Here is a 25,995-nt window from a genome sequence, read left to right as displayed (position 1 = left end):
AAAACTAACTCTTTTTTTCTTCACTTTTTAAATATTTTCATATTCTTCCTACACTTTGTGGAAAGGGACAGTAGCCGGTCTGGACTTTCCTTTTCCTTGTAGTTTGCCTGGGCTTTCCTTTTCCTTCAGTGTCATCCTTTTCAGCATAAATGATTGCATAACCTGAGGATAAGAACTTGAATAAGAATTAATAGAACAGGGCTCCCTGGGTGCTTGTTTCCTACAAAAACACTGTCTTTTCTTCATGTTTGTAGCAAGTTCTGAGCCGAGCAGACTGTGTGGATTGTCAGTATACCTGTCTGCTCAGTCGTACACATATCACACTTTGTACTTGCATTATTACTATGATGGGATCCACTAGAATTCTAAGCTCATGCCTATGACAAGTGCACTTAGTGTGCCAAGACAGGGGGTGGACATGCAGCTGATACATGTCTCCTATGCTCGTGTGCACAGCCCATGGTCTTGTTGGGCTTTATTTACAAAATGCAAGCCCAAAGATTAAATGATCAGGAATTTAAAGATGACAATAACAAAGCATTAGTCCAAGTCCTGGGCAATTCTGAACATGGAGTCTTGACAGCACAAGTTACATAGTGATAGTAGTGATTTCCAGCAGCAACTGATACCCGGGCAGCAACTACCACATCAATTATACCAGGAGATACGGGCTCCATACCGGATGTGACAGGCAAGATAGTCAAAGGCTGCTAACTCAATAAATTTAATAATAATTTATACCACAAATTCTTTAGGTAGGCTATATTTTGTTATCTATCCTTAAATTTATATTTGGATAAGTCTCATCTGACCAGCCCAAGACTTATTACAAATCCATGGAAAAGTTGTAGGCAAATTGTATTTTAATTTAGTGTTTTACTTGCTATGTCTACAAAAATCACGTTATTATATAAATCCTAGCCCTTAAGACAAGTACTGGTTGGATCATAACTGCTAAAAATGTTTGTCAGTGTGTATGTATGTATATATACATTTTAATGTCTATTTGTGCCAATGAATCCAATGGCTTCTTATCATTCTTTCCCTGTGTCTTTCCAGTTTGCACACTTTGAAACAATTGATCTGTCTCAAGTTGTCTTGGCTGAAAGTAGCTGCAGAAATCTTTGCCACGGTTTTTGTGTAAGTAAGAATGAAAATATCTGAATGTGCATGCATGGGACTGACTGATAATAAGAGTGTTTATAGCTGTTTGGTCCATTTTGTGTGGGGGGGCATCAGGTTTATGGAGTCTTCTTTGATTGCAAAATGTTATTATTTATACAAATTTCCACTAGCCTAGTGATAGACAGGACAGTGAGTACTAACCATGTTCCCTACTAATAGGCTGCTATAAGCCAAACTGACTTCAGGGCACAAGGGGCCTTTGACTATTATAGCATTCAGTGAGTCCTCTGGGTAAATGTAATACAGAAGTATTGTTGAAAAGGGTTACAAGACATGAGTAAGTCATAGGAAAATTTAGAGTAACAAAGCCCATGGCATCATTTCCTTTGATGCTATAGATAATCCTCAGTGAGATCTAGCCCACAGTGAGGTTCCAGATGAGAATGCTTCTAAGAAAATATAGGAAGTGTTCAGGGCTTTGTGAGCCTGGAATGTTGTGCAGCTTTGGTCACTCATGTAAATCTAAACCAAAATAATCACTGAAAAGTATCAAGTCCACTAGTTCTAAAGTCTCCCATCTCACCTCTTCTGAAATTGTCTTCCCCAGCCTCATCAGTCAGTTATAACAGGTTTCTTCTTGAGGCTATGCTATCCCTTATCTTAATGAAAGCTCTGGGCCACTGCACAACAGATTAGCTAAGAATAGATGTGAAGTGAAGGAGTGACTGTAGTCATGTTCCCAACCAGTTCCTATGCCTATCTATCACACAATCAAGTGCTATATGCAAAAGGAGACAGAAATTACATGTTAGTCTGGCTAGCACTAGTTTCCATTTGTGGCATTCATCAAGCAGGGCCATTGAAGCAATGACTGATATCCTAGCCAATCTTGTTTTCTCTTACTATCTGGGAAAAGTCTAAGGTCTGCTCATGGTCTACATCATTAAGACCTTCAATACTGAGCCAGTGAGATGACTCATCAGCAAAGGAGTTTGCCAGGCAAACTCAACAACCAGAACTCAATCCCAGGATCCAATCAAGGAAGGAGAACCAACACCTAACAATCAGCCTTCCCACATGATCTTTGCCACATGCATACCTACACTCACATTCATACATGTGTATCAAATATCATATACACACATGTACCCAATAATAAACAAACAAGTAAACCAAGCAACAACAACAAAAACAAACAAACAAACAACAACAACAAAAAACCCAACAAATAAGACATTCAGATTGGCTTTGATACTATTCCTGGCTGAGTTCTGGCATTATCACAAAGGATTGAGAGAGACTACTGTAAACTTGCCTTCCATTTAGCCCTGTCTATGATAAAGAAAGAAACTGGATTTCTTTACATATTGTTTTGCCCACACACCACAAGAGAAGCACCCTCTTGGTCACTTTCCCCACTTCACATAGAACAGCAGTGAGCAAGTAGAAATGTTAGGCAAGCTCATGTTCGAAATAGATGACATGTAGCTGAATGCTGAAGAGTGTGGATTCAAGAGCCAGAGAATTTGCTTTTGCTTTTTTTTTTTTTTTTTTTTTTTTTTTAACTTCTGGGTAACTCTGGAAAAACCATTTAGTTGTCATTGTCTCAGTTTTCCTGGCTATGAAATGGGAACAATTACAATGCCCATCTCATGGGACTGTAACAAAGTTTGATTGAAGTAATATGCCTAAAAGTACATTAGAATAGTTCTTGGCACCCATGAAGTGGCATTAAAGTCTTAATTATTACTATTATAGTTATTATTGTTTTGAATAGTTATTAAGGCAGCTGGGTAGCCCTGAAAACTTATGTCATATTCAAGAAGTGGCTTGGAATATGCTTGGTACCTATGTCTAATTTCATAGAGAATTTGCAGATTTTGGACAGGGGGCTTTGTTGGTGAAAATCAACTAATAATAGGATGTTTTCTTTAGGTTATCACACCACATCGAAAAGTATCTCTAGTTGCACCCACTCGGCAAGACATGGAAGAATGGATTAACATCATAAAAACCGTCCAACAAGGAGAAATCTGTCAGGTAAGGCAAATGGTAGCAACATGCACAACTCTCATGAGAAAATACTTAAGTGACTACATTGGGAAATCAGCTCAAAGAACTAGTAAACTAGAAGCAGAGACTATCCAGCCAGGATGTACATGTAGTATCATTTGGAAACCTGTTTAGAACTCCTCACAAATAGGAGAAATTCACTTGGGCTCAGACCTTGGTAACCATGTTGCTTAGTCTTTTCTGTATACATCTGGCAGAGATGTCATGGTATATCCAATGAATGAAATGCACAGGAAGTTTTCGTGCAGCTAACTTAGACATCCATGATGTTAAGAAAGTTGCGATCAGCAGTTTAAATTCCTGCATTCAGAATAACAATAATAACACTTAAAGGAAATTGAGGCTGAGAAAGAGGAAGGAATCAGATCAAGAAGAAATAAGTACTCTCTTGAAAACAAAACAAAACAAAACAAAACAAAACAAAACAAAAGAGAATTTGGACCCAGGCTGTGTAGTTCCTAGGCTTATGCCATTAACTGATATATATACAAGTCTGCCTCTGTTTTCTATCCATTACAAAAGAAATTTAGAAGAAAGGACAAGGACAGTCTACCCACAGCTTATCAGGGTTCGTTTCTCCTTTACTGTCTCTAAAACACTCAGTGCTACTATTCAGACTGTGAGATCTGGCCTGAACTGGCTCTTCTGTAAATCTACCACAATTATAATCTATATAATTTATAAGATGGGAAGGATCATGTCATTTATTTACTTAGATAAGATGTGTACTTCACAGTGAGTTAGAGAAATATCTTTGAAAGTATATGTAAACCTAAGGGAAATCTTGAAGTCAGATTTGACTTAGAATGAAACAGAGTTCATCCTAAAGCAAAATTCTCCTGTGAAAGTCTTGGAGGCAAGGAGCAAAGTGAATAAATACAGTCTTTAAAGACCTTGATGTCACACAATATAATTAAAAAAAAACTCAACCCAGAAGAAAGTATATCACCAAAAGAACCTTAAATGTCTTAAATAACTAATGACCAGTAGAAGATTGTTTGGTGCATTTAGGCTGGAGCAGGGTGCTCAGTAATCGGCTTAGAAAGGAAAAATAAAGTCTTTGAGAAGATCCATCTTTCATTATATTCCTCAGATTTCTTGGGCTTCTGATCACTCTGTGTCATAGCTATACATTTGACTATTCATGACTCTGATGGAAGTAGCATGCCAATGTGACTAAACTGGAGCCTCCAGCATACCATGAAGCCCTCTTACAGGCTTACAATATAATGCTCAATTGAGGGTCCTCCCCATAGCATACAATAGGTTTTCACATGACTTAGCATCTAGTATTTAACTACTTTGCTCTTTTCTTCTTCTTTTCCTGATGGAGTAATATATCCCCACCCTGGCGATGAAGCCAACATTAGAGGCAGCAACCAAGGGTTGGTCATTCTTTACTACTTGGCTGTTCTTATCCTCTAGAAGCAATCCCTTTCTCTTGGGTTACTTCTATTGAAACTGAAATGCTTCTTCCATATCACATAATATTTTCAGTTTCACAAACAGTCACATGGGATATTTTGAATTGTAATTATTAGCCTAGGAATGCAGAAATCCTAGAGAAAATTGTCAGAAAATAGATGTGTCATTATTCACTCCAGTGAATTAAACACCTGGCTACTAACGACCCAGCACATGCTAAAAAAGAAAAGAATAATGTGCCTGTTTACTCTCTTGGAGGAATTGGATGAGGACCAAATCCTAACCTCTGTAGAATTGCCTCAGGGACCTAAATACATTAAAGAACACTCCCGGCTGCTGGACAAAGCCCTCACTGTGAGAACCTTAGCACTTCATCTTGCTTAAAGCTTAAACAGGCAAATGTTTCCCTGTTTCATGCACCTTATATGTATAACAATCTTTCCTATCTTCTGTCACCAGTAGCGCCTGACATTTATGGTGACAAAAGATTAATCCTGGGTTTAGTGACATATTATAATACTGACAAAGTAATTGAATAATCTGTTGGAAACGATTCAATAGATATACTACTAGATGTTTAGTTAACGTTGCCAAATGTGTTAAAGAAAAAAAGTAGATCCTCCTTCCTGACCCAGTGTGTTTTTAGTTAGTTAGGAGACATGATGCTAGTACTGACAGTTAGTTCTCAGATAAAACAAATAATAAAATAGTATATAGGAATGCAGAAACGGAAAGGATAAGTATCTAGAGCCTTCTGGGAAGAATTAATAAAGAGACTTGAGACTGACCTTGAGAGATAAATGGGACTTAATTAGTGGCAAGGGTTTGGGCTAGCATGGAGTCCTGAAAAAGGAAACTGATATAAGAAAAAGCTAAGACAAGAGAATTTTCTTGAAATACAATGAAATGTGGCTGGCCAACATTTAGGAATGTGGACACCAGAAGCATAGCCAGAGAGGTGAAGTAGGTAAAATGGCAGAGGTTTTTCAGTGCCAGGGCAAGGAGTGAAGGCTTACAATATGATAACATTTCAATGGAAAGAAGATTAGAAAGAGTTGTTCAGTTGTATACTTTAGAAATAAAGAACAGAGAAGCAGGGAAGATGGCTTAGTGAGTAAAACTGGCTAATGAACATGGGAACCTGAATTTGCATCACCAGCACCCACATAAAAAGCCTACCATGGCAGTGTATTCCTTTAAATCCAGGACGGAGGCCATGGAGGTGCAGAGGCAGGTGGGTTCCAGGAGTTAACTGGCCAACCAGCATAGCTAAGATTGCAATGTCTAGGTTGAGTGAGAGACCCTGTCTCACAAAATAAGTTAGGGAGCAATACATGTTAGTATCTCATGGCCTCCTCTACACTTGAACACATGTATGCCAAGTGTGTCCAGACATGTACACACATACTCTCACCCACATACAAAACAGAGAATGGATTAGACAGGGGAACAATAGAGGCCAGAACTTCAGGGAGTTATATACACTTGGGGCAAAACAAAGATAAATCCTTGTCTTAGTTAGGGTTTTATTGCTGTGAACAGACATCATGATCAAGACAAGTCTTATGAAGAACAACATTTAATTGGGGCTGGCTTACAGGTTCAGAGGTTCAGTCCATTATCATCAAGGCAGGAACATGGCGGCATCCAGGCAGGCATGGTGCGGAGGATCTGAGAGTCATACATCTTCATCTGAAGGCTTCTATCTTCTGGATTCCAGGAAGCTTAGGATGAGGGTCTTAAAGCCCACACCCATAGTGACACACCTATTCCAACAAGGCCACAATTACTCCAACAGGGACACATCTTCTAATGGTGCCACTCTCTGGGCTGAGCATACACAAACCATCACAATCCCAGTAGAATGATAAAAAAGGAAGACAAGGAGTAAATACTAATTTGTACATAGTGGACTGAGAAGAGAAGCTAGCTATAAGAAAACGATACAATGAGAATGAGGGCCAGATGTCAATGGTAGAACACAAACTACCAAGTGAAAGGTCTTTGGTTTCATCTGCACCATTGAAGGAGTGTGGTAGGAAGGAGGTTTTGACAGAAAAGTAGGGTACTAAAAAGGTTCCTATTTCATGGAGTGGACCTAATGTCAAATCAGTCATTGGTTGACTCCTCCCACAAGCTTTGTGCCACCATTGTCCCAGCATGTTTTGGAGGCAGGACAGCATTGTAGAGCAGTGATTTTGTGGCTGGGTTGTTGTTTATGTTACCCTTTTGATAGTGTGTGGAATCCCTTCCTATACCAAAACTACTATAATATTAGGGTGAAGGTTCTGTGGAGGCAGCAGCACAGTCTCTCCCTGTTCAGTGAGTTGTATAAGTGTGGTCTTCAGCAATGGGGCCTTGCTGTTGGTTTGTGGGGACTAACATGTTGTCTTGGCAACAGCCTGGGTTGTTTGAGATTTCCATGGGACCCCTTTGGCCATTTGTAATTTGGCCATTGTAATTTAGTCCAGGTGCTGGAAGCTTCCTTTGGTGACAAGATATGGCCAATTAGGACTACATCTTCCCCTTTATTTGGACACTTTATTAGGATTAACTTCTTATTATATTTTAGAAAGTTTCCATTGGACTAGGTTTCCACACCAATCCTCAGATGCCCCTCAGTTTAAGCTTTCTCTCCTTGTCCACTTGACCTCCTATTTCCAATACATCTACCACCCCAGTTCATCTCTAAAATGTATTCTATATCCCCCTATAAGAGAAATCCATGTATTCCTGTGCCAACAAGTTCAAGGCTGTTCCTCACTTTCTCTTTCAATCAGGTTCACTGTATCTGGTTTTATGTTGAGGTCTTTGATCCATTTGGAGTTGAGTTTTGTAAAGGGTGATAAAATGAGTCTATTTCCATTTCTCTGCACCAGATCCATACAGTTTGACCAGCACCATTTGTCAAAGATGCTGTTTGTCTTTCTCTAGTGTGTATTTTTGGTTTATTCATCAAAACTCAGGTGTCCATAGGTGTGTGAATTTGTATCTGGGTCTTTGATTCAATTCCATTGACCAATCTGTCTGTTTTTGTGCCATAAGAACTTGAGTATCATTATTTCAAGGTCTGTAAAGTATTGTTTGAAATTTTGCTGAGGGTTGCATTAAATCTGCAATTGCTTTTGGTAAGATGTTATTTGAAGTTATTGTGACATAGTATTTCCTTGATTTCTTTCTCAGTCAATTTGTTATTTGTATATAGGAGGGCTACAATTTTTTTCTGTGAGTTTGTATCCAGCTACTTTGCTGAAAGTGTTTTATCAGTTGTAGGAGTTCTCATGGAATTTTTGGGTCATGTATGTATACTATCATATCTCTGCAAATAAAGATTCTTTGACTCTTTCCTTTCCCATTTGTGTCCCCTTGAGCTCCTTCAGTTATCTTATTGCTCTAGCTAAAACTTCAAGTACTATATTGACTAGATATAGAGAGTTGACAACTGTGTCTTATTCCTGATTTTAGAGAAATTGCTTTGAGATTCTCTCCATTTAAGCTGATGTTGGCTCTGGGCTTGCTGTGAACTTCCTTTATTTGGTTGAGGTATATCCCTTGTATCTGGATTCTCACCAGGACTTTTATTATGAATGGTGTTGTGTAGGCATAAATTTTTTGCAACATACATTTAATAAGGATTCAACCTCTCCTCTAGCCTACCTCCCAGGAGATAGTTGAATAGAAAAGTTATTAGGATATGGGGGAAGTGGACCTGTTTAACAATACTTTTTGAGGGGCAGGCTCAATCTTCTTGGGCAGCAGTACAGTCCCGTAGCAAAGACCAAATAAGACTCAGCAGCTGAAGACTAGTCCTCTAGGCAGGCAGACACCAGTCAAGAACCAGCAGCTGTCCTTCAGTCCTGAAGGAACTTCCAGCCTAGCCAACCTGCCTGAGATGAGGAGGCCTCAGAGCTGCAAGCTACCTGTAGGAACCTCATGAGCAATTCTTGTGCACATTACAAGTTGAGTTCAACAACTGTATGTAAGGTGAACCAATTCATGTCTGTTGTTAGCATAGAATATAGTGGCTGAGTAAGCCAAACCAATGCTCAGTGCTCTTTTCCCATTGTCTGTGGGGTCATATTTATATTCCATCAAGTGTCCTTTCATGTGTTTGCTATATCCAATCATCCTTTCACCTGTGTCTGCCTCAGGAAAACATTTTTTCACAAGTCTGCTTTAGCAAGACATTCTTTCACCTGTGTGACCCAGCCAACCATCATTTGACATAACTAACTTTCCAAAGAAACTAGAAATTTCCACTTCAATGTTGGTTTTGTCAAAGGTATTTTCTTCATTTAATGTGTTGATCATGTCGTTTTTGTCTTTCAGGTTTTTTATATGATGGATTACATTTACTGCTTTTTGATTCATAGATTAGATTTGCTAGTATTTTATTGGGTGTTTTGTATCTATGTTGCTAAGGGGTATTAGTCTGTAATTCTCTTTGTTGAGTGGTTTGGGTATTAGAATAACTGTGGCCTCATAAAATGAATTGGCTTTTGTTGTTGTCGTCATTGGGAGACTTTTAATAACTGCTTCTGTTTCACTAGGGGTTATAGATCTTTCAAAACTGCTTATTTGGTGTTGACTTAACTTTGATAAGTGGTACATAGCAAGAAAATTATTCATTGCTTTTAGATTTTTCAAATTTGGTGACATACAGGTTTTTAACATATGTCCTTAATATTCTCTGGGTTTCCTTGACACCTGTGTTTATGGCCTTCTTTTTATTTATTTGGATATTCCTTCTCAGCCTCTTAGTTTTAGTTAGTTTGGAAAGTTTGCCTAGCTTGTTGATTTTTCTCAGATAACTAAGTCTTTGTTTCATTGTTGTCTTTGTTTCTATTCTATTGATTTCAGCCCTGAGTTTGATTATTTCTTTCTATCTATTGCTGTTGGACTTTTTGTTATAGAGCGTTCAAGCAGGCTATTAAGTTGCTAGTATGAGATCTCTCCATTTTTTAACTTAGTGCTATGAATTTGCCTCTTAGAACTGCTTTCGTTGTATAGCATAAGATTGGGTATGTGGTGTATTCATTTTCATTCAATTCTAGAAAGTCTTATTTCTTCCTTTAGTTCTCTGTCTTAACAAGTTTTTCAATCAGTAGAGAGTTGTTCAGTTTCCATGAGTTTGTAAGCTTTTTGTTGTTTCTTATGTTGGTGATAATCTGTGGTGGTCTGATAGGATGCATGGAGTTGTTTCAATTTTCTTGTATTTGATGAGGCTTCCATTGTGTCTAAGTATTTGTTCATGTTTGGAGAAAGTTTCATGAGGTGCAGAGAAAAATGTGTATTCTTTTGTGTTTGGGTACATTTAAAAAAAAAGATTTATTAATTTATTTTATATATGTGAGTATACTGTTGCTGTCTTCAGACATACTGGAAGAGGGCATCAAATCCCATTATAGATGGTTGTGAGCCACCATGTGGTTGCTGGGAATTGAACTCAGGACCTCTGAAAGAGCAGTCAGTGCTCTCAACCACTGAGCTATCTCTCCAGCTTGGGTGAAACGTTTTTTAAACTTTTGTTAGGTCCATTTGCTTATAATGTTGAGTAGCTCCAGTTCTTTAATTTTTTTTTGTTTGGATGATCTGTCTATTAATGAGTAGTATATTGAAGTGTCCTACTCTCAGTGTGTGAGGGTCAATATGTGATTGATGTGATAGTAGTGCTTCGTTTATATACTTGGGTGTCCTTGTCTTTTGGGCATAGATGTTAAGAATCACAATGTTCTCTTGATGGATTTTTTTCCTTTGATGAGAATGCAGTGTCCTTCCTATCTCTTCTGATTAGTTTTTGTTTGAAATCTATTTAGTCATATATTAAAATGGCTTTACCAGCTTGCTTCTTAGGTCTATTTGCCTAGAATTCCCAGTGGCCACACCTATTATGTCCACAGAAAATTTCCTACCATGAAACACACAGCCATCACATTCTCCTGAAAAATAGAGTGTAAACAGAAACCAAGGGGAAAAATCCACCCAACAAAGACAAAACCAGATATCATCGTCTAGAACTATATTATAACAAACCAAGATGTTGAGACACCAGCATAGGGTTAGTAACAGCCAGAACTGTTTGTTTTGTTTTGATGTTTGATGTTTGAGTGTGTGTGTGTGTGTATGTGTGTGTCAACTAAAGCCAAAAACCCCACTACAGCATGCCCTGAATATTACAACATAGTTGAAACATAATAAGTCCATAGAGATATAATAGAGGTCTATAAGGAAGAAATGAGTAAATCTCTTAAAGAAGTCCAAGAGTGTGTGCATGCTTGTGGTACACTGTAGCAAATTCAGATTGCCTGTACATATACTTTATCAACTAAGCTTTTGTGTCCTGTGTCAAGTCATGAAGAAACCACTTTAACATGTGTGTATACGTGTGCACAACACACACACACCCACACCCCAAAACAAAATAAAAAAACCCAGTGGACAGAAATGAATAAAACTGTTAAATGGACATAGAATCAGTAAGGAAAACACAAACTGACAGAAATCTGGAAATGAAAAATTTAGGAATTAGAAAAGGAACTACAGAGGTAAGCTTCACTAACAGTATAGAAAAGATGGGAGAGAGAATGTCAGGCATTGAATATATGGTAGAAAAATCAATATGTTGTTCAAAGAAAATGGTAAGTCTAAAATACTCTTGATATAAAACATCCAGGATTTTTGGGACCCTACAAACTGACCAAATTCAGCAATAATAATAAAGAGAAGAAACACAGGTAAAGGCACAGAACATATTTTCAATAAAGGATAGAAGCTGAAGAAGTGCATACCTATAAAGGTACAAGAGGCACATAATAATCAAAACAGTAAATGTACTGAACAGGGAAAGAATATTAATAGCTGAAAGGGAAAATGACAAAGAAACAAATAAAGGGAGACCTATTATAATTACACTTGACTTCTCAATAGAAGCTCTAAAAGCCAGAAGGGCCAGGACAGATGTATTGCAGACTCTAAGAAAAAAAAAATCAGCCTAGACTGCTATATACAGCAAACCTTTCAGTCACCATAGATGGAGAAAGAAAGGCATCCCACAACAAAACCAAATTTAAACAATCTACAAATCTAGACCTATAAAGGATGCTAGATGGTAAATCTCAACCTAAAACCATTAACTATTTCCAAGAAAACACAGGGAATAAATAATTCCAGACTAGACAATTAAAGGAAAAACAATAGAAACAGGCCACCACCAACATCATCACCACCAACAACAAAAAAGTAAAAGGAATCAAGAATCATTTGTCATTGATCTCTCTCAACATCAATAGTCTCAATTTATCAGTTTAAAGAAATTTCAGACTAACAGAATGGATGTGAAACAGGATCCATCCTTCTGCTGTATCCAAGAAACACTCCTCAATATCAAGGCATTACCTTGGTGGCAGAGGTTGGGAGGGTGATTGGAAAAAGATATCCCAAGTAAACAGACCTAAGAAGCAAGCTGCTATAGCCATTTTAATATCTAACAAAATAGACTTCAAACCAAGAATATTTGTTTCTTAAACTTTGACTACAGAAGAAAAAATATTGTAAAATATTGCATAGATAATTTATTTATTTTCTTTGTTTTATTTTACAGACCAGGGATTGCATCTAGGATCTCTCTCTCTCTCTCTCTCTCTCTCTCTCTCTCTCTCTCTCTCTCTCTCTCTCTCTCTCTCTCTCTCTCTCTCTCAGTTGAGGTCTCCTGGGCTTTCCCACTCTGTCTGTATTACCATGTCTACTGTTCAGCTCAGGGCCAGGCAATCCTGGTGTAGCTTCTTCCACTCCTGGGAAACACAATCTCACAACACAATCCCTGTTCCTTTGGCTCTTACAATCTTTGACCTACCCCCCCTCTGCAATGATAATGTGTATATATGTGTGTAACAATAATTAATGGAAAGAGAAGCTATCTATTTGAAAAAGAGCAAGGAGGGGTATATGGGAGCCCTTAGAAGGAGGAAAGGGAAGAAGCAATTGATAGAAATATTTTATTCCAAAAAAGGAAAAGAAATGAGTAGTTTAAGTTTTTTGTTTTTTTTTTTTAAATCAGGAGCATACCAAATTGCCCAGACTAGCCTTGAACTCATTCTGTAGTCTTTGAACTTGTGTCTTCCTGTACCCAAAGAAACTGATATTAGATCCCCATATTACCAGTCTCAGTAATTCTAACATTATGTGATAGTTCTGCTTTCAATCTTTTGATGAATCTTTCTACTGTTTTTCATAATAGTTATATTAATTTGCACTTTAATAAACATTTTCAAAACTCCTTTTGATCTATATCCTTTCCAACACTTTGTACCTCTCATTGTTTTCTTAGCTTTTTTTAAAAAAATTATTTATTCACTTTAAATCCCTCTCACTGCCCCCCTTCTGCCTTCTACTCCTCTTTTTAAAAAAGATTTATTTTATGTATCTAAGTACCCTGTCACTTTTTTCAGACACACCAGAAGAGGTCATCAGATCCCAGTACAGAGGGTTGTGAGCTACCATTTGGTGGCTGGGAATTGAACTCAGGACCTCTGGAAGAGCAGTCAGCACTCTTTTTTTTTTTCATTTCACAGGAATTTTTATTCAATAGATATAATTAATTTCTGTTAATTTTTTTAATTTATTTTTTATTAGGTATTTTCCTCGTTTACATTTTCAATGCTATCCCAAAAGTCCCCCATACCCACCCCCCCCAATCCCCTACCCACCCACTCCCCCTTTTTGGCCCTGGGGTTCCCCTGTACTGGGGCATATAAAGTTTGCAAGTCCAATGGGCCTCTCTTAGTAGTGATTGCCGACTAGGCCATCTTTTGATACATGACTGAGCCATCTCTCCATCTACTCCTCTTTTGCGTTTGCTTTTTTTTTTTTTTCAATCTAGCCTGTTTGGCTGTGTCTTTTTATTAGGGAATTGAGTCCATTGGTGTTGAGAGATATTAATGGCCAGGGATTATTAGTTCCTGTTATTTTGATGTTAGTGGTGTGTGTGTGTGTGTGTGTGTGTGAGTGTGCACATGCTTCTCTTGTTTTTGCTGGTATGGAATTACTTATTTCCTATGTTTTCTTGGATGCAGTTACCCTCCTTGGGTTGGAGTTTTCCTTCTAGTATTTTCTGTTGGGCTGGATTTGTGGATAGATATTGTTTGAACTTGGATTTGTCTTGAAATTTCTTGTTTTCTCCATCTATGGTGATTGAGAGTTTTGTTGGGTATAGTAGTCTAGGTTGGCATCTGTGGGTTTTTTAGAGGTTGCAAGATATCCAGGCCCTTCTTGCTATTAGAGTTTCTCTTGAGAAGTCATGTGTAATTCTGACAGGTCTGCCTTTGTATGTTACCTGGCCTTTTCCCTTGATACTTTTAAATATTCTTTCTTTGTTCTGTAGATTTAGTGTTCTCTAAGCTTCTTTTATGTTTATAGGCAAAAATGCTTTCTGTAGCTTGAAGCTGGGACTCTTCACCTTCTATTCCTATAGGCTTAGGTTAGGTCTTTTCATGGTATTCCAGATTTCCTGGATTTTTTTGTCAGGAAGTTTTTAGATTTAACATTTTCTTTGATTGATGTATCAGTTTCTTCTATGGTATCTTCTACAGCTGAGATTCTCTCTTCCATCTTCTGTATTCTGTTGGTGATGCTTGGGTCTGTTGTTCCCATTCTCTTCCCTAGGTTTTCCATCTCCAGGATTTCCTCAGCTTGTGCATTCTTTATTGCTTCAATATCTACTTTCAGGTCTTGCAGTTTTATTCATTCCTTTCATCTGCTTAATTGAATTTTCCTGCATATCTTTAAGGCATTTATTTGTTTCCTCTTTAAAGACCTCTACCTCTTTGATTGTATTTTCCTGTGTTTCTTTAAGGTACTTATTCCTTTCCTCTTTAAAGGCCTCTATCATCTCTAGAAGACTGGATTTAAGGTCATTTTCCTGTGCTTTGGTTCTGTTGGGATATCCAGGGCTAGCTGTGCTATGAAGATGTCATATTACTCTTGCTTTTGTTGATTGTGTTCTTTGGAGGCCCTTTAGCCATCTGGATGACTTTGGTCCCTGGATGTTCCTCTTGTAGTTGTTATTGGGAGGAGGATTAACCTTGATAGCCCTGGTGTCACAGGCCTCTGATGGGTATCCTTGAACTGTATGTCTCCAGTTCAGCAAGTCTGATGAAGGTGGGTGGAGAGGTGGAGGGAGAATGGATATCCCATGGGGATAGCAGGCTGCTCAGGATGGCTTGGCATGCGAGCAGGGTAGATCCTCTCATCTCTTTTGATCAGAGTATTCTACTAGGAAAAAGATGGTATCTCTTCATGGTTTTGATTTGCACTTAGTGATTAGTGATACTAAGCATTTTCAATTGACCTTCATGAAAAAAGTCTGTTCAGGCTTGTTGACCTTTTAAAGGACTGTGTGTGTGTGTGTGTGTGTGTGTATCAGTTTGCTTTTTAAAATTAAAATATTTAAAGAAAGAAAACATGATGTTAAGAAGACATCATTTTCTCCCCTTCCCCTTCTTCCTGCCAACCCTCTCTTGCTCCTTCTAGAAATAGTGGCCTTTTTTTCTTTAGTTGAGATAACACACACACACACACACACACACACACACGTCAGAAAATTTAGGATTGCTTGTATGTCTATGATTTCAAAGCTGGCTAATTGGTATTGGAAAACCAATTAGGGGCTCATCTCTGGGAAAGATCATTTCCTATGTTCTCAGCACTTCTTACCTCCCTGTAGGTCTTAGGTTATGGTGGAACTCTAGGAGATTTCCCCCTCCCATGTTAGCATGCCCATTGGTGCTGTTGTTGTTCAGGTCTTGTTTAGGCAGCCGTATTATAGAAGCATCATGGATGACCTTCTGTGTAATTTCTAGAAAATACAGTCTCTCGACAAATTTCCTGGTCCTCTAGCTCTTAAATCTTTCCACCTCCTCTTCCTAAATGTTCCCTGAGCCTTGGGTATAGAACTGTGTTGTAGATAAATCTTTAGAGTTCGACACTCCATGATCAGTGTTCTCTACATTTTAACCAGTTGTAGTTTACTGTAATCATCTATGTCAGTTTGCAAAGAGAAGTTTCTTTGATGGGGGATGGGTGGGCTATCTACACTTATCTGTGGACATAAGAATAGATCTTTAGACTACAATAAGGAATTATGCTGGTTTAGTAAAGTAGCAGTTGAAGGTTTACCTCTAAGCTATGACTTTACTAGCCCTGAGGAGTTAGCTAGGTTTCTAGCACTAAGCATGCTTTCTCTCTCTCTCTCTCTCTCTCTCTCTCTCTCTCTCTCTCTCTCTCTCTCTCTCTCTCTCTCTCTCTCTCTCTCTTTTAAGCAGGCCTTAAGTCCAATTAGAAGGTTGTTGTTACCACCAAGATATGGGTACCACTATTGCACTCTTAAGTTTATGCAGCCATGCTTGCATTCTTGGTTCATAGGTGTAACAGCTGGATAGGACTGGATAGTTTCTTCCCTCATGAAAGCTAGTTCTAAGGAGGTTTGCAGATCAGATCCTGCTCAGATCCTGTGTCCAATAAAGTGCAGGGTGATTTCAACAATAGAGACTTACTCCTATCAACCTCTAAGAAGCAATCAAGGGCAATAGCAATAGCCTATATTGTTTTAGAAGTTTCTTGAATTCCCTTGAGCAGCAACTCAAAAGAGAGTTTCTCATGCCTGGTATTTGGAATTTTGTTAAGCTATAACTCTGGTGGGGAATATTGTTTGCTCAAGAAGGATAACTTCATTTGAATATATATTCATTATACATAATTTAAATAATTTAATTTTAATGTGATTCCGTATGGCTTTTCAGATCTCCTTAGTGTTTCCTGATTCTCCCTCCCCCTTTTCTTCTGTACTGAACTCCTCCCCCTCCCCCCACTGCAATTAATACCCCTCTCCATTTTACCCATTTCCCCCTCCAAGTCACTTTCATCATTTTCTATTCTTCTCTAATGAAACACTTGTTTTTGTTTTCAATTGAATTTCTTATATATTTTGGATATTATCTCCTCAGATTTGCAAATCTTTTCTCCCATTCTGTACACTCTTACGCTGCCTTATTTAGTTTGCTCTGTTGAAGCTTTAGCTTACTATCACCCCATTCGCCTATCTTTGCTTTCTGTTACCTGTGCTCTCAATGTCATGGAAGGAAAAAATGGTGTTCAAACCAATGTCAGAGACAAGATCATGTCTTCTGGATTTTAGGAATCTTTCAGGTTTAAGTCTTTTATTTGCATCTTTAACTTGTTGTGACTTGATTTTTGTGTATAATAGGAATGTCAAATTTCATTCTGCATATTGATATACAGTTTTCCCTGCAGCACGTGTTGAAAAAAGATGTCCTCTCTCCATTTGGTTTTCTAAAAACCTTTGTGAAAATTTGTGATAAATTTATGGGTCTATTTTGGGGTTTTCTGTTTCATTCCTTTATATATTATTTTAATGCCAGTATCATGATGTTTTGATTATAATCACCTTATATTTTCAAATCAAGGAGTATGATACCTCTAGTTTTGTTCTTTGGTTCAAGATTATTTTGGGTTCCATAGAAGTTCAAAGTAGTTTATTCCATGTTTATGAGGATGGCATTGGACTTTTCATGGGGATTGTGTTGAATCTGTAGACTGCTCTGCATATTATGAACATTTTAATAGTACTAATTCTTATAATCCAAAACCACATATCTTTCAATTTCTTTGTGTTTTCTTACTTTCTTTCACCAGTTTAATACTTTTTCACTATGTAGATCTTTTCCATCCTTGGTTATATTTACATTTAAGTACTGAACTTTAAAATTGCTTTTACAAGTAGGATTATTTTCTTAATATTTCTGATAGATCATTATAAGCATATAGAAACACAAGTGATTCTTGGATTCTGATTTTATATCCCACTACTTTACATAACTCATCATTTTAAATGTTTATTTTTTCTAGCCTGTGGGAAATGGAATCCTAGGATCATCTCATCAGCAATAGAGACAAGGTTTTTTGTTTGTTTTGTTTTGTTTTGCTGTTTTATGATTTTCTTTTCTATTAGAATGGTTCTTTATTCTTTCTCTTGCCTAATTTCACTGCTAGGACTCCCAGTCCTATGCTAAAAAGGAGTGACATTTGGCATCCCATTTTGTCCTTGATCTTAGAGGGAAAGCTTTTAGCTCTTAGCTGTTGAGAACTGTGTTATCTATGGATTCATCATAAATGGCCTTTGTTGTGTTTAGATAAATTTCCTTTGTTTATAACCTACTGAGATCTATCTGGAAGGGATGTTGAATTTTGTCAAATGCTTTTTCTGCATCTGTTGAGATGGTCCTGTTAATTTATACTTGATTTTGTTAATGTGATATATTATGTTTATTGAACTGTATATGCTGAACTACTTTGACTCCTAGTGACAAATTCCAATTGAGTGTAGTTATCAAATTTAGTTTGCTGTATTTTTCAAGGATTTTTGCATCTACAGTCATCAGGAATATTGGCCTATAAGTTAATTTATATTTTTGTAATAGTCTTTCTATCCCTTTAGCATCAAGGAAAATTAGCCTTGTAAAATGAGTTTGGGAGTATTGTTGATTCTTTGATTCTTTAGATGAATTTAAGAATTTGTGAAAAAAAAAAAGCTGGGCAGTGATGGTGCATGCCTTTAATCCCAGCACTCGGGAGGCAGAGGCAGGTGGCTACACAGAGAAAACCTGTCTCGAAAAAAAAAAAAAAAAAAAAAAAAGAACAACTTGTGGTTCTGAGGCACAAACTCAGTACCTCATGCACTCAAGGCAATAACATTACCACAGAAATACAATCACACTCCTTTCTTCTTTAAGTGGAAGAATTAAACAGTGATGCTACCTTCGCCTGCAATGTTCTTTGGTGAATGACTTTTATTATTGATTTGATCTCATTACTTGTCATTGTTCTGCTCCGATTTTCTCATCATTCATAATTCAGGCTTAGTAAGTTGTATGAATCTTGACATTTATTCATCTCCTTCTTATTGGGGGTGAAGGTACTGACAAATTCAGTGTCTAACAAAGACCCACTTTCTATGCCAAGGATGGCTATCTTTGTGCTGTATCTTCATATGACAAATACAAGAGTGAGAAGGGTTTGAAGGTTTTTATATAGAAATGATTATCATTCATTATGGCTCCATCCTCAGAATATAATCATTTCTCAAAGGCTCTCTGGTAATACCAACATATTGAGCATAGGGATTTCAGTATATGAGTGGGGCATTACACAGACATTCAATCCATTGCAAGTGAAGAATCTGATTAGAGCAATGGAGTGTGTATTTTAGAGATTATACAAACCAAACACAAGTACCCAACTATTCGGTTCTGGAAGCTTTAGGCCAACTGACCTGTCTTCAAATTTGTATGCCTACTACAGTTTTGAATCTCTCTTCAAACTTGATTTTTAAAAATCAGTATCAGCAAATAGACAGGCCTGTGGTGATATACTACGCCAGTCCATGGCTGCTAAAACAAAGCACCCGAAAATTTGTGACTTAAAACACACAAATTTACAAAGTGGATGTAATTTATAAACCCTTATAGTCTTATCACTTAAGAGAAGTTCAAGGTCATCCTTAGCTAAAGAGCAAATCCGAGGACAGCTGGAGCCACATGAAATTCTGCTTAAAACAAAACCAAACTGAAAACCAGAAATGTATTCTTTTACAGTCCTTGGAGGTCAAAAGTCTGAAATCAAGTTGAGAGTAGAACCACGTTTCTCTGAAGGCCTTATGGAGGAATTCTGTGCCTCTTCCTAGGCTTTGTAGTTACTAGAAATCCTTGATGTTCTTGGGCTTGCACTATACCACCATTCCAGTCTCTGCCTTAGGCATCACAAGGTGCTTTCCTGTGTGTCTATTTGTGTTGTATCTTCCCAAGCTATTTGCTTCCTTTGATAAGAATACCAGTAACATACCAGCAAAACTCCTTGTGTGTTCCTCTCTGTCCTCTGTCTATGTTGCTTTCGAGGGACAATCTTTTTCCTCTACCTGTGGAATGTGACACCTCAAAACCAAATTTTCTACCCCTAAAATCCTGTATTGGAAGAGGGGAGGACTGATACTCTCATTCTGAAAAACTAAAAGGGCTACTGGTCTAAAGAAAACTGAAACCCAGAAAGACAAGTTTCCTTAGGTTTATAGGCCTGCAACTAATTATCTATGGCTAAGTCTTGTCTTCCAGCGTCACTCTCTCAGCCTAAGTGGCATCTTCTCTCTCTAAGTAAAGACATGGTCCCACCTTCTGGAACAAAAGTGGCAGTGAATTCTTCCAATATGCCCATACTCATGACAATTTTGAGCTCCTCACCAGCATTTCCAGTCTCCTGACTATCATTGGAACCCATTATTCTATTTTCCTGAAGGATCAATACATGTTGACACTTGATAGTTTTATTTGTTGCTTTCATGCTGTCAAGTCTCTGACGTCTAGCATCCTCCTTTCGATGAGTCTCATACTGAACTTTTTAGGCCACAAAAAATCATGTCTTATACTGAATCTTTGTAGAAAAATGTTGTCTAACTATACCATCGATATGCACTTCAGAGTGCACTATTTTGTGCTTGAAATACAGATGGATTGAGAATGGAGATGTTGAGAAGTTGCCAGATCTTTAAGTTCTGGCAACTTTTTATTTAATAGATTGTTTGTGAGCTGAACAGTAACCCTACCCCAAACTCATACTTTGACAATTCATCCCCAAATGTGACTATGCCAAGAAATAAGACTCCAGGGGGGCGGGGGGTGGTTAAGGTCAAATGGAGCCATGATGGCAGGGAACCAAATCCAGTTAGGCTGATAACCTCATGAGAAAAAACAAGAAAGATCTCCATCTTTTTTCATATGCATGCATTAAGTAAAAGCCACGTGAGCAGATAGTGAGAAGGTGGCCATAGGCAAGCCATGAAGGAGGCCCTTGGGAATGACATTGGTTGACTGTTTGCTCTTGAACTTATCACTTTCCTGTTGCTTTTACTGTAAGCAGCAGAAAGAACTCAGACTGTACCCTCATACTTCACTTGGAAGTTTTGTCAGATAAGGGTTCACGTTTATCATTCAAATTGCCAATTCAACAGAACAATTCTGATCCACTCAGAAATGGGCAGAAAAGTATCACCTTTCTGCCCATTTTCTAGAATGTTTCTTGTTTCCATGAGAAACATGAACCATATACCAGAAGTATCTTATATTTCTAATAATATTCTACTGAAGACACTATAGTCCTTTAAATATTGTATATCTCAAAAACCATAGTATTTATATACTTAACAACTGTAGATCCAGGCACCTTCCCTGACAGAGGACAGGTGTCCGCCCGGCCCGGGAGGGAATTGCCAGAGCATCTGAGGGAGACATCTTGGTTCCCGGTCTCCACCAAGACTACTCAGCACAGGTGAGAGTGTGGACTACAGAAGCTGACAGCTTCTGGCACAGGTCCTGTTTCAGGCCTTCATCTTCTGCCAGGAGACAAGTCTGAACCCAAGATATCTGAGCACCTTCCCTGAAAGAGGAGAGCCTGCCTGCAGAGAGTGCTCTGACCACTGAAACTCAGGAGAGAGCTAGTCTCCCAGATCTGCTGGTAGAGAATAACAGAATCACAAGAGGAACAAGCTCTAACCAGAGACAACTATAACAACTGACTCCAGAGATTACCAGATGGCAAAGGCAGACGTAAGAATCTTACTAACAGAAACCAAGACAACTCACCATCATCAGAACCGAGCAATCCCACCTCAGTCAGTCCAGGGCACCCCAACACACCCAAAAGCCTAGACCCGGATTTAAAGGCATATCTCATGATGATGATAGACGACATTAAGAAGGTCTTTAATAACTTGCTTAAAGAATTACAAGAGAACACTGCTAAAGAGTTGCAGGTCCTTATAGAAAAACAGGAAAACACATCCAAACACATGACAGAAATGAACAAAACCATACTAGGCCTAAAAAGGGAAGTAGATGCAATAAAGAAAACCCAAAGTGAAGCAACGGCGGAGATAGAAAACCTAGGAAAGAAATCTGGAACCATAGATGCGAGCATCAGCAACAGAATATAAGAGATGGAAGAGAGAATATCAGGTACAGAAGATTCCATAAAGAACATCGGTACAACAATAAAGAAAATGCAAAATGCAAAAAGATCCTAACTCAAAACATCCAGGAAATCCAGGACACAATGAGAAGACCAAACCTAAGGATAATAGGAGTAGATGAGAATAAAGATTTTCAACTTAACGGGTCAGCAAATGTCTTCAACAAAATTATAGAAGAAAACTTCCCAAATATAAAGAAAGAGATGCCCATGAACATACAAGAAGCCTACAAAACTCCAAATAGACTGGACCATAAAAGAAATTCCTCCCAACACATAATAATCAGAACAACAAATGCACTAAATAAAGATAGAATATTAAAAGCAGTAAGGGAAAAGGGTCAAGTAACATATAAAGGTAAGCCTATCAGAATTACACCAGACTTTTCACCAAAAATCCATCAACGTAATCCAGTATATAAACAAACTCAAAGACAAAAACTACATGATCATCTCCTTATATGCGGAGAAAGCATTTGACAAAATCCAACATCCATTCATGATAAAAGTCTTGGAAAGATCAGGAATGCAAGGCCCATACCTAAACATGATAAAAGCAATCTACACCAAACCAGTAGCCAACATCAAAGTAAATGGAGAGAAGCTGGAAGCAATCCCACTAAAATCAGGGACTAGACAAGGCTGCCCACTCTCTCCCTACCTATTCAACATTACACTTGATGTCCTAGCCAGAGCAATTAGACAACAAAAGGAGATCAAGGGTATACAAATTGGAAAGGAAGAAGTCAAAATATCACTTTTTGCTGATGATATGATAGTATATATACGTGACCCTAAAAATTCCACCAGAGAACTCCTAAAATTGATAAACAGCTTCAATGAAGTAGCTGGATATAAAATTAACTCAAACAAGTCAATGTCCTTTCTCTACACAAAGAATAAACAGGCTGAGAAAGAAATTAGGGAAACAACACCCTTCTCAATAGTCACAAATAATATAAAATAGCTTGGCGTGACTCTAACTAAGGAACTGAAAGATCTGTATGATAAGAACTTCAAGTCTCTGAAGAAAGAAATTAAAGAAGATCTCAGAAGATGGCAAAATCTCATGGATTGGCAGGATCAATATAGTAAAAATGGCTATCTTGCCAAAAGCAATCTACAGATTCAATGCAATCCCCATCAAAATTCTTCAACGAATTAGAAAGGGCAATTTGCAAATTCATCTGGAGTAACAAAAACCTAGGATAGCAAAAACTCTGCTCAGGGATAAAAAACCTCCTGTGGAATCACCATGCCTGACCTAAAGCCGTACTACAGAGCAATTGTGATAAAAACCGCATGGTACTGGTATAGAGACAGACAAGTAGACCAATGAAATAGAATTGAAGACCCAGAAATGAACCCACACACCTATGGTCACTTGATCTTTGACAAGGGAGCAAAAACTGTCCAGTAGAAAAAAGACAGCATTTTCAACAAATGGTGCTGGCATAGCTTTTGGTTATCATGTAGAAGAATGCGAATTGATCCATTCCTATCTCCTTGTACTAAGGTCAAATCTAAGTGGATTAAGGAACTCCACATAAAACCAGAGACACTGAAAGTTATAGAGGAGAAAATCAGGAAAAGCCTCGAAGATATGGGTACAGGGGAAAGATTCCTGAATAGAACAGCAATGGCTTGTGCTGTAAGATTGAGAATAGACAAATGGTACCTCATAAAATTGCAAAGCTTCTGCATGGCAAAAGACACCATCAATAAGACAAAAAGGCCACCAACAGATTGGGAAATGATCTTTACCTATCCTAAATCAGATTGGGGACTAATATCCAATATATATAAAGAACTCAAGAAGGTGGACTCCAGAAAATCAAATGACCCCATCAAAAATGGGGCTCAGAGCTAAACAAAGAATTCTCACCTGAGGAATACCAAATGGCAGAGAAGCACCTGAAAAAAATGTTCAGCATCCTTAATCATCAGGGAAATGCAAATCAAAACAACCCCGAGATTCAACCTCACACCAGTCAGAATGGCTAAGATCAAAAATTCAGGTGACAGAAGATACTGGCTAGGATGTGGAGAAAGAGGAACACTCCTCCATTGTTGGTGGGATTGCAAGCTTGTACAACCACTCTGGAAATCAGTCTGGCAGTTCCTCAGAAAATTGGACATAGTACTACCGGAGGATCCCGCAATACCTCTCCTGGGCATATATCCAGAAGATGTTCCAACCGTTAAGAAGGACACATGCTCCACTATGTTCATAGCAGCCTTATTTCTAATAGTCAGAAGCTGGAAAGAACCCAGATGAACCTCAATAGAGGAATGGATACAGAAAATGTGGTACATTTACACAATGGAGTACTACTCGGCTATTAAAAACAATGAATTTATGAAATTCCTAGGCAAATGGATGGACCTGGATAGCATCATCCTGAGTGAAGTAACCCAATCACAAAAGAACTCACATGATATGTACTCACTGATAAGTGGATATTATCCCAGAAACTTAGAATACCCAAGATATAAGATACAAGTTGTGAAACTCATGAAACTCAAGAAGAATGAAGACCAAAGTGTGGACACTTTGCCCCTTCTTAGAATTGGGTACAAAACACCCATGGAAGGAGTTACAGAGACAAAGTTTGGAAGGACCATCTAGAGACTGCCATATCTGGGGATCCACCCATAATCAGCTTCCAAATGCTGACACCATTGCATACACTAGCAAGATTTTGCTGAAAGGACCCAGATATTGCTGTCTCTTGAGAGACTATGCTGGGGCCTAGCAAACACAGAAGTGGATGCTCACAGTCAGCTATTGGATGGATCACAGAGCCCCCAATGGAGGAGCTGGAGGAAGTACCCAAGGAGCTTAAGGGGTCTGCAACCCTATAGGTGGAACAACAATATGAACTAACCAGTACCCGCCCCCCAGAGCTCGTCGTGTCTCTAGCTGCATATGTATCAGAAGATAGCATAGTTGGCCATCAGTGGAAAGAGAGGCCCATTGGTCGTGCAAACCTTATATGCCTCAGTACAGCAGAACGCCAGGGCCAATAAGTGGGAGTGGGTGGTTGGGGGAGTGGGCAGGGGAGCATGTAGGGGACTTTTGGGATAGCATTTGAAATGTAAATGAAATAAATACCTAAAACAAAAAACTGTAAAAAGCAGTTCCATAGTTTTAGGATCTCTTACAGAAACATCGACATTCCAATCCCCAAATCTATATTTATTTTCTAGGATTGCTGTAACAAACAAGAACCAAGTGGACTGAAAACAGGGATTTATTCTCTCATATTGCTAGAGGATAGAGATTTGGATTTGTGTTCATGATGCAGTCAGAATCTCTTAGAAGGCTCTAGAAGGAGAATGATTCGCTGCTCCTCCTCCTCCTCCTCCTTCTCCTCCTCTTCCTCCTTCTCCTCCTCTTCTTAGTCTGGCGATTACAGACCAACCTTGATATTTTCTGGCTTGCTGGTGCATTGTTATATCTCTGCCCCCACTGTCACATGATATTCTCACTTGCGTGTGTGTGTACTCTATATTATCACAAGGTGTTCTCTTCTCTGATTACATCTCTTTCCATATTTTCTTATTCTTATAAGGACAACAGTCCTTGAATTAAGTCCCATTTGATTGCATCTGCTAAGATAGTATTTCCCAATAAAGTCACATTCATGGACACCAAAGGTTAGGGACTTACACATGCTTGAGAGGACACACAATTCAAACTACCACAGTTATTCATCCAGGACTGGATGCATCAAACTTTCCTTAGAGAATAAAATGAACACGGGGGATATAAATTCTGTTTCCTTAACAGCTGAACCCAAGCAATGTCCATAGTTACTGCATAATCAAGATTCCCAACCAGAGTTCTTTATTTCTTCTACTTGGTCATATAGAGCCTTGCACATTCTTTAAACAAATATTTTCTACATATGACGACTATCTCTTTGAGAATGTTTCCTCCAATAGGCAGAGTTCCTTGATATCTATGATGTATTGATCTCTATAGCTCCAGTATTTAGTATGTTACCTGACATATAGTTATAGGTTCCTAGTGATTTGGAAAGAAGAGAAGGAAATAGAAGGAGGAAAGTTGTTTATTTAGTTGTAGTCAGCAGCCTTGGGAATAGAAAGGGATTGTAAGCTCAGAGTGCCAATGTCAAGACTCTCTGCTTTCTATTCCAATGGTCGGTCCCAGGCCTGGAGCTTTTCAAGGTGTCAATATACACTAAAATTCCAATCACAAAGAAATGTCAAATTGTCACTTCATCATAGTAAGTAGCTTTTTCTAAAAAAAAAAACAAA

The 25,995-nt window shown here is 38.2% G+C and overlaps 1 protein-coding gene across 1 annotated transcript in view; it reads left to right on the top strand.

Moving 5' to 3' along the window:
- Dgkk (diacylglycerol kinase kappa) overlaps positions 1-25,995 on the top strand; it is a 135,603-nt gene that overhangs the window by 55,140 nt on the left and 54,468 nt on the right. The window contains exons 3-4 of the mRNA XM_021153876.2: positions 1,060-1,140; positions 3,061-3,165. Of these exons, the coding sequence (XP_021009535.2) occupies positions 1,060-1,140; positions 3,061-3,165 (186 nt within the window). The remainder of the gene's footprint in view (positions 1-1,059; positions 1,141-3,060; positions 3,166-25,995) is intronic.

Source organism: Mus caroli, unplaced genomic scaffold (assembly GCF_978045245.1).
Source record: "Mus caroli unplaced genomic scaffold, Mus_caroli_1 scaffold_5, whole genome shotgun sequence".
Taxonomy (NCBI): domain Eukaryota; kingdom Metazoa; phylum Chordata; class Mammalia; order Rodentia; family Muridae; genus Mus; species Mus caroli.
The sequence above is the reverse complement of the archived record's forward strand: the minus strand, read 5'-3'. Positions and strand labels throughout refer to the sequence as shown.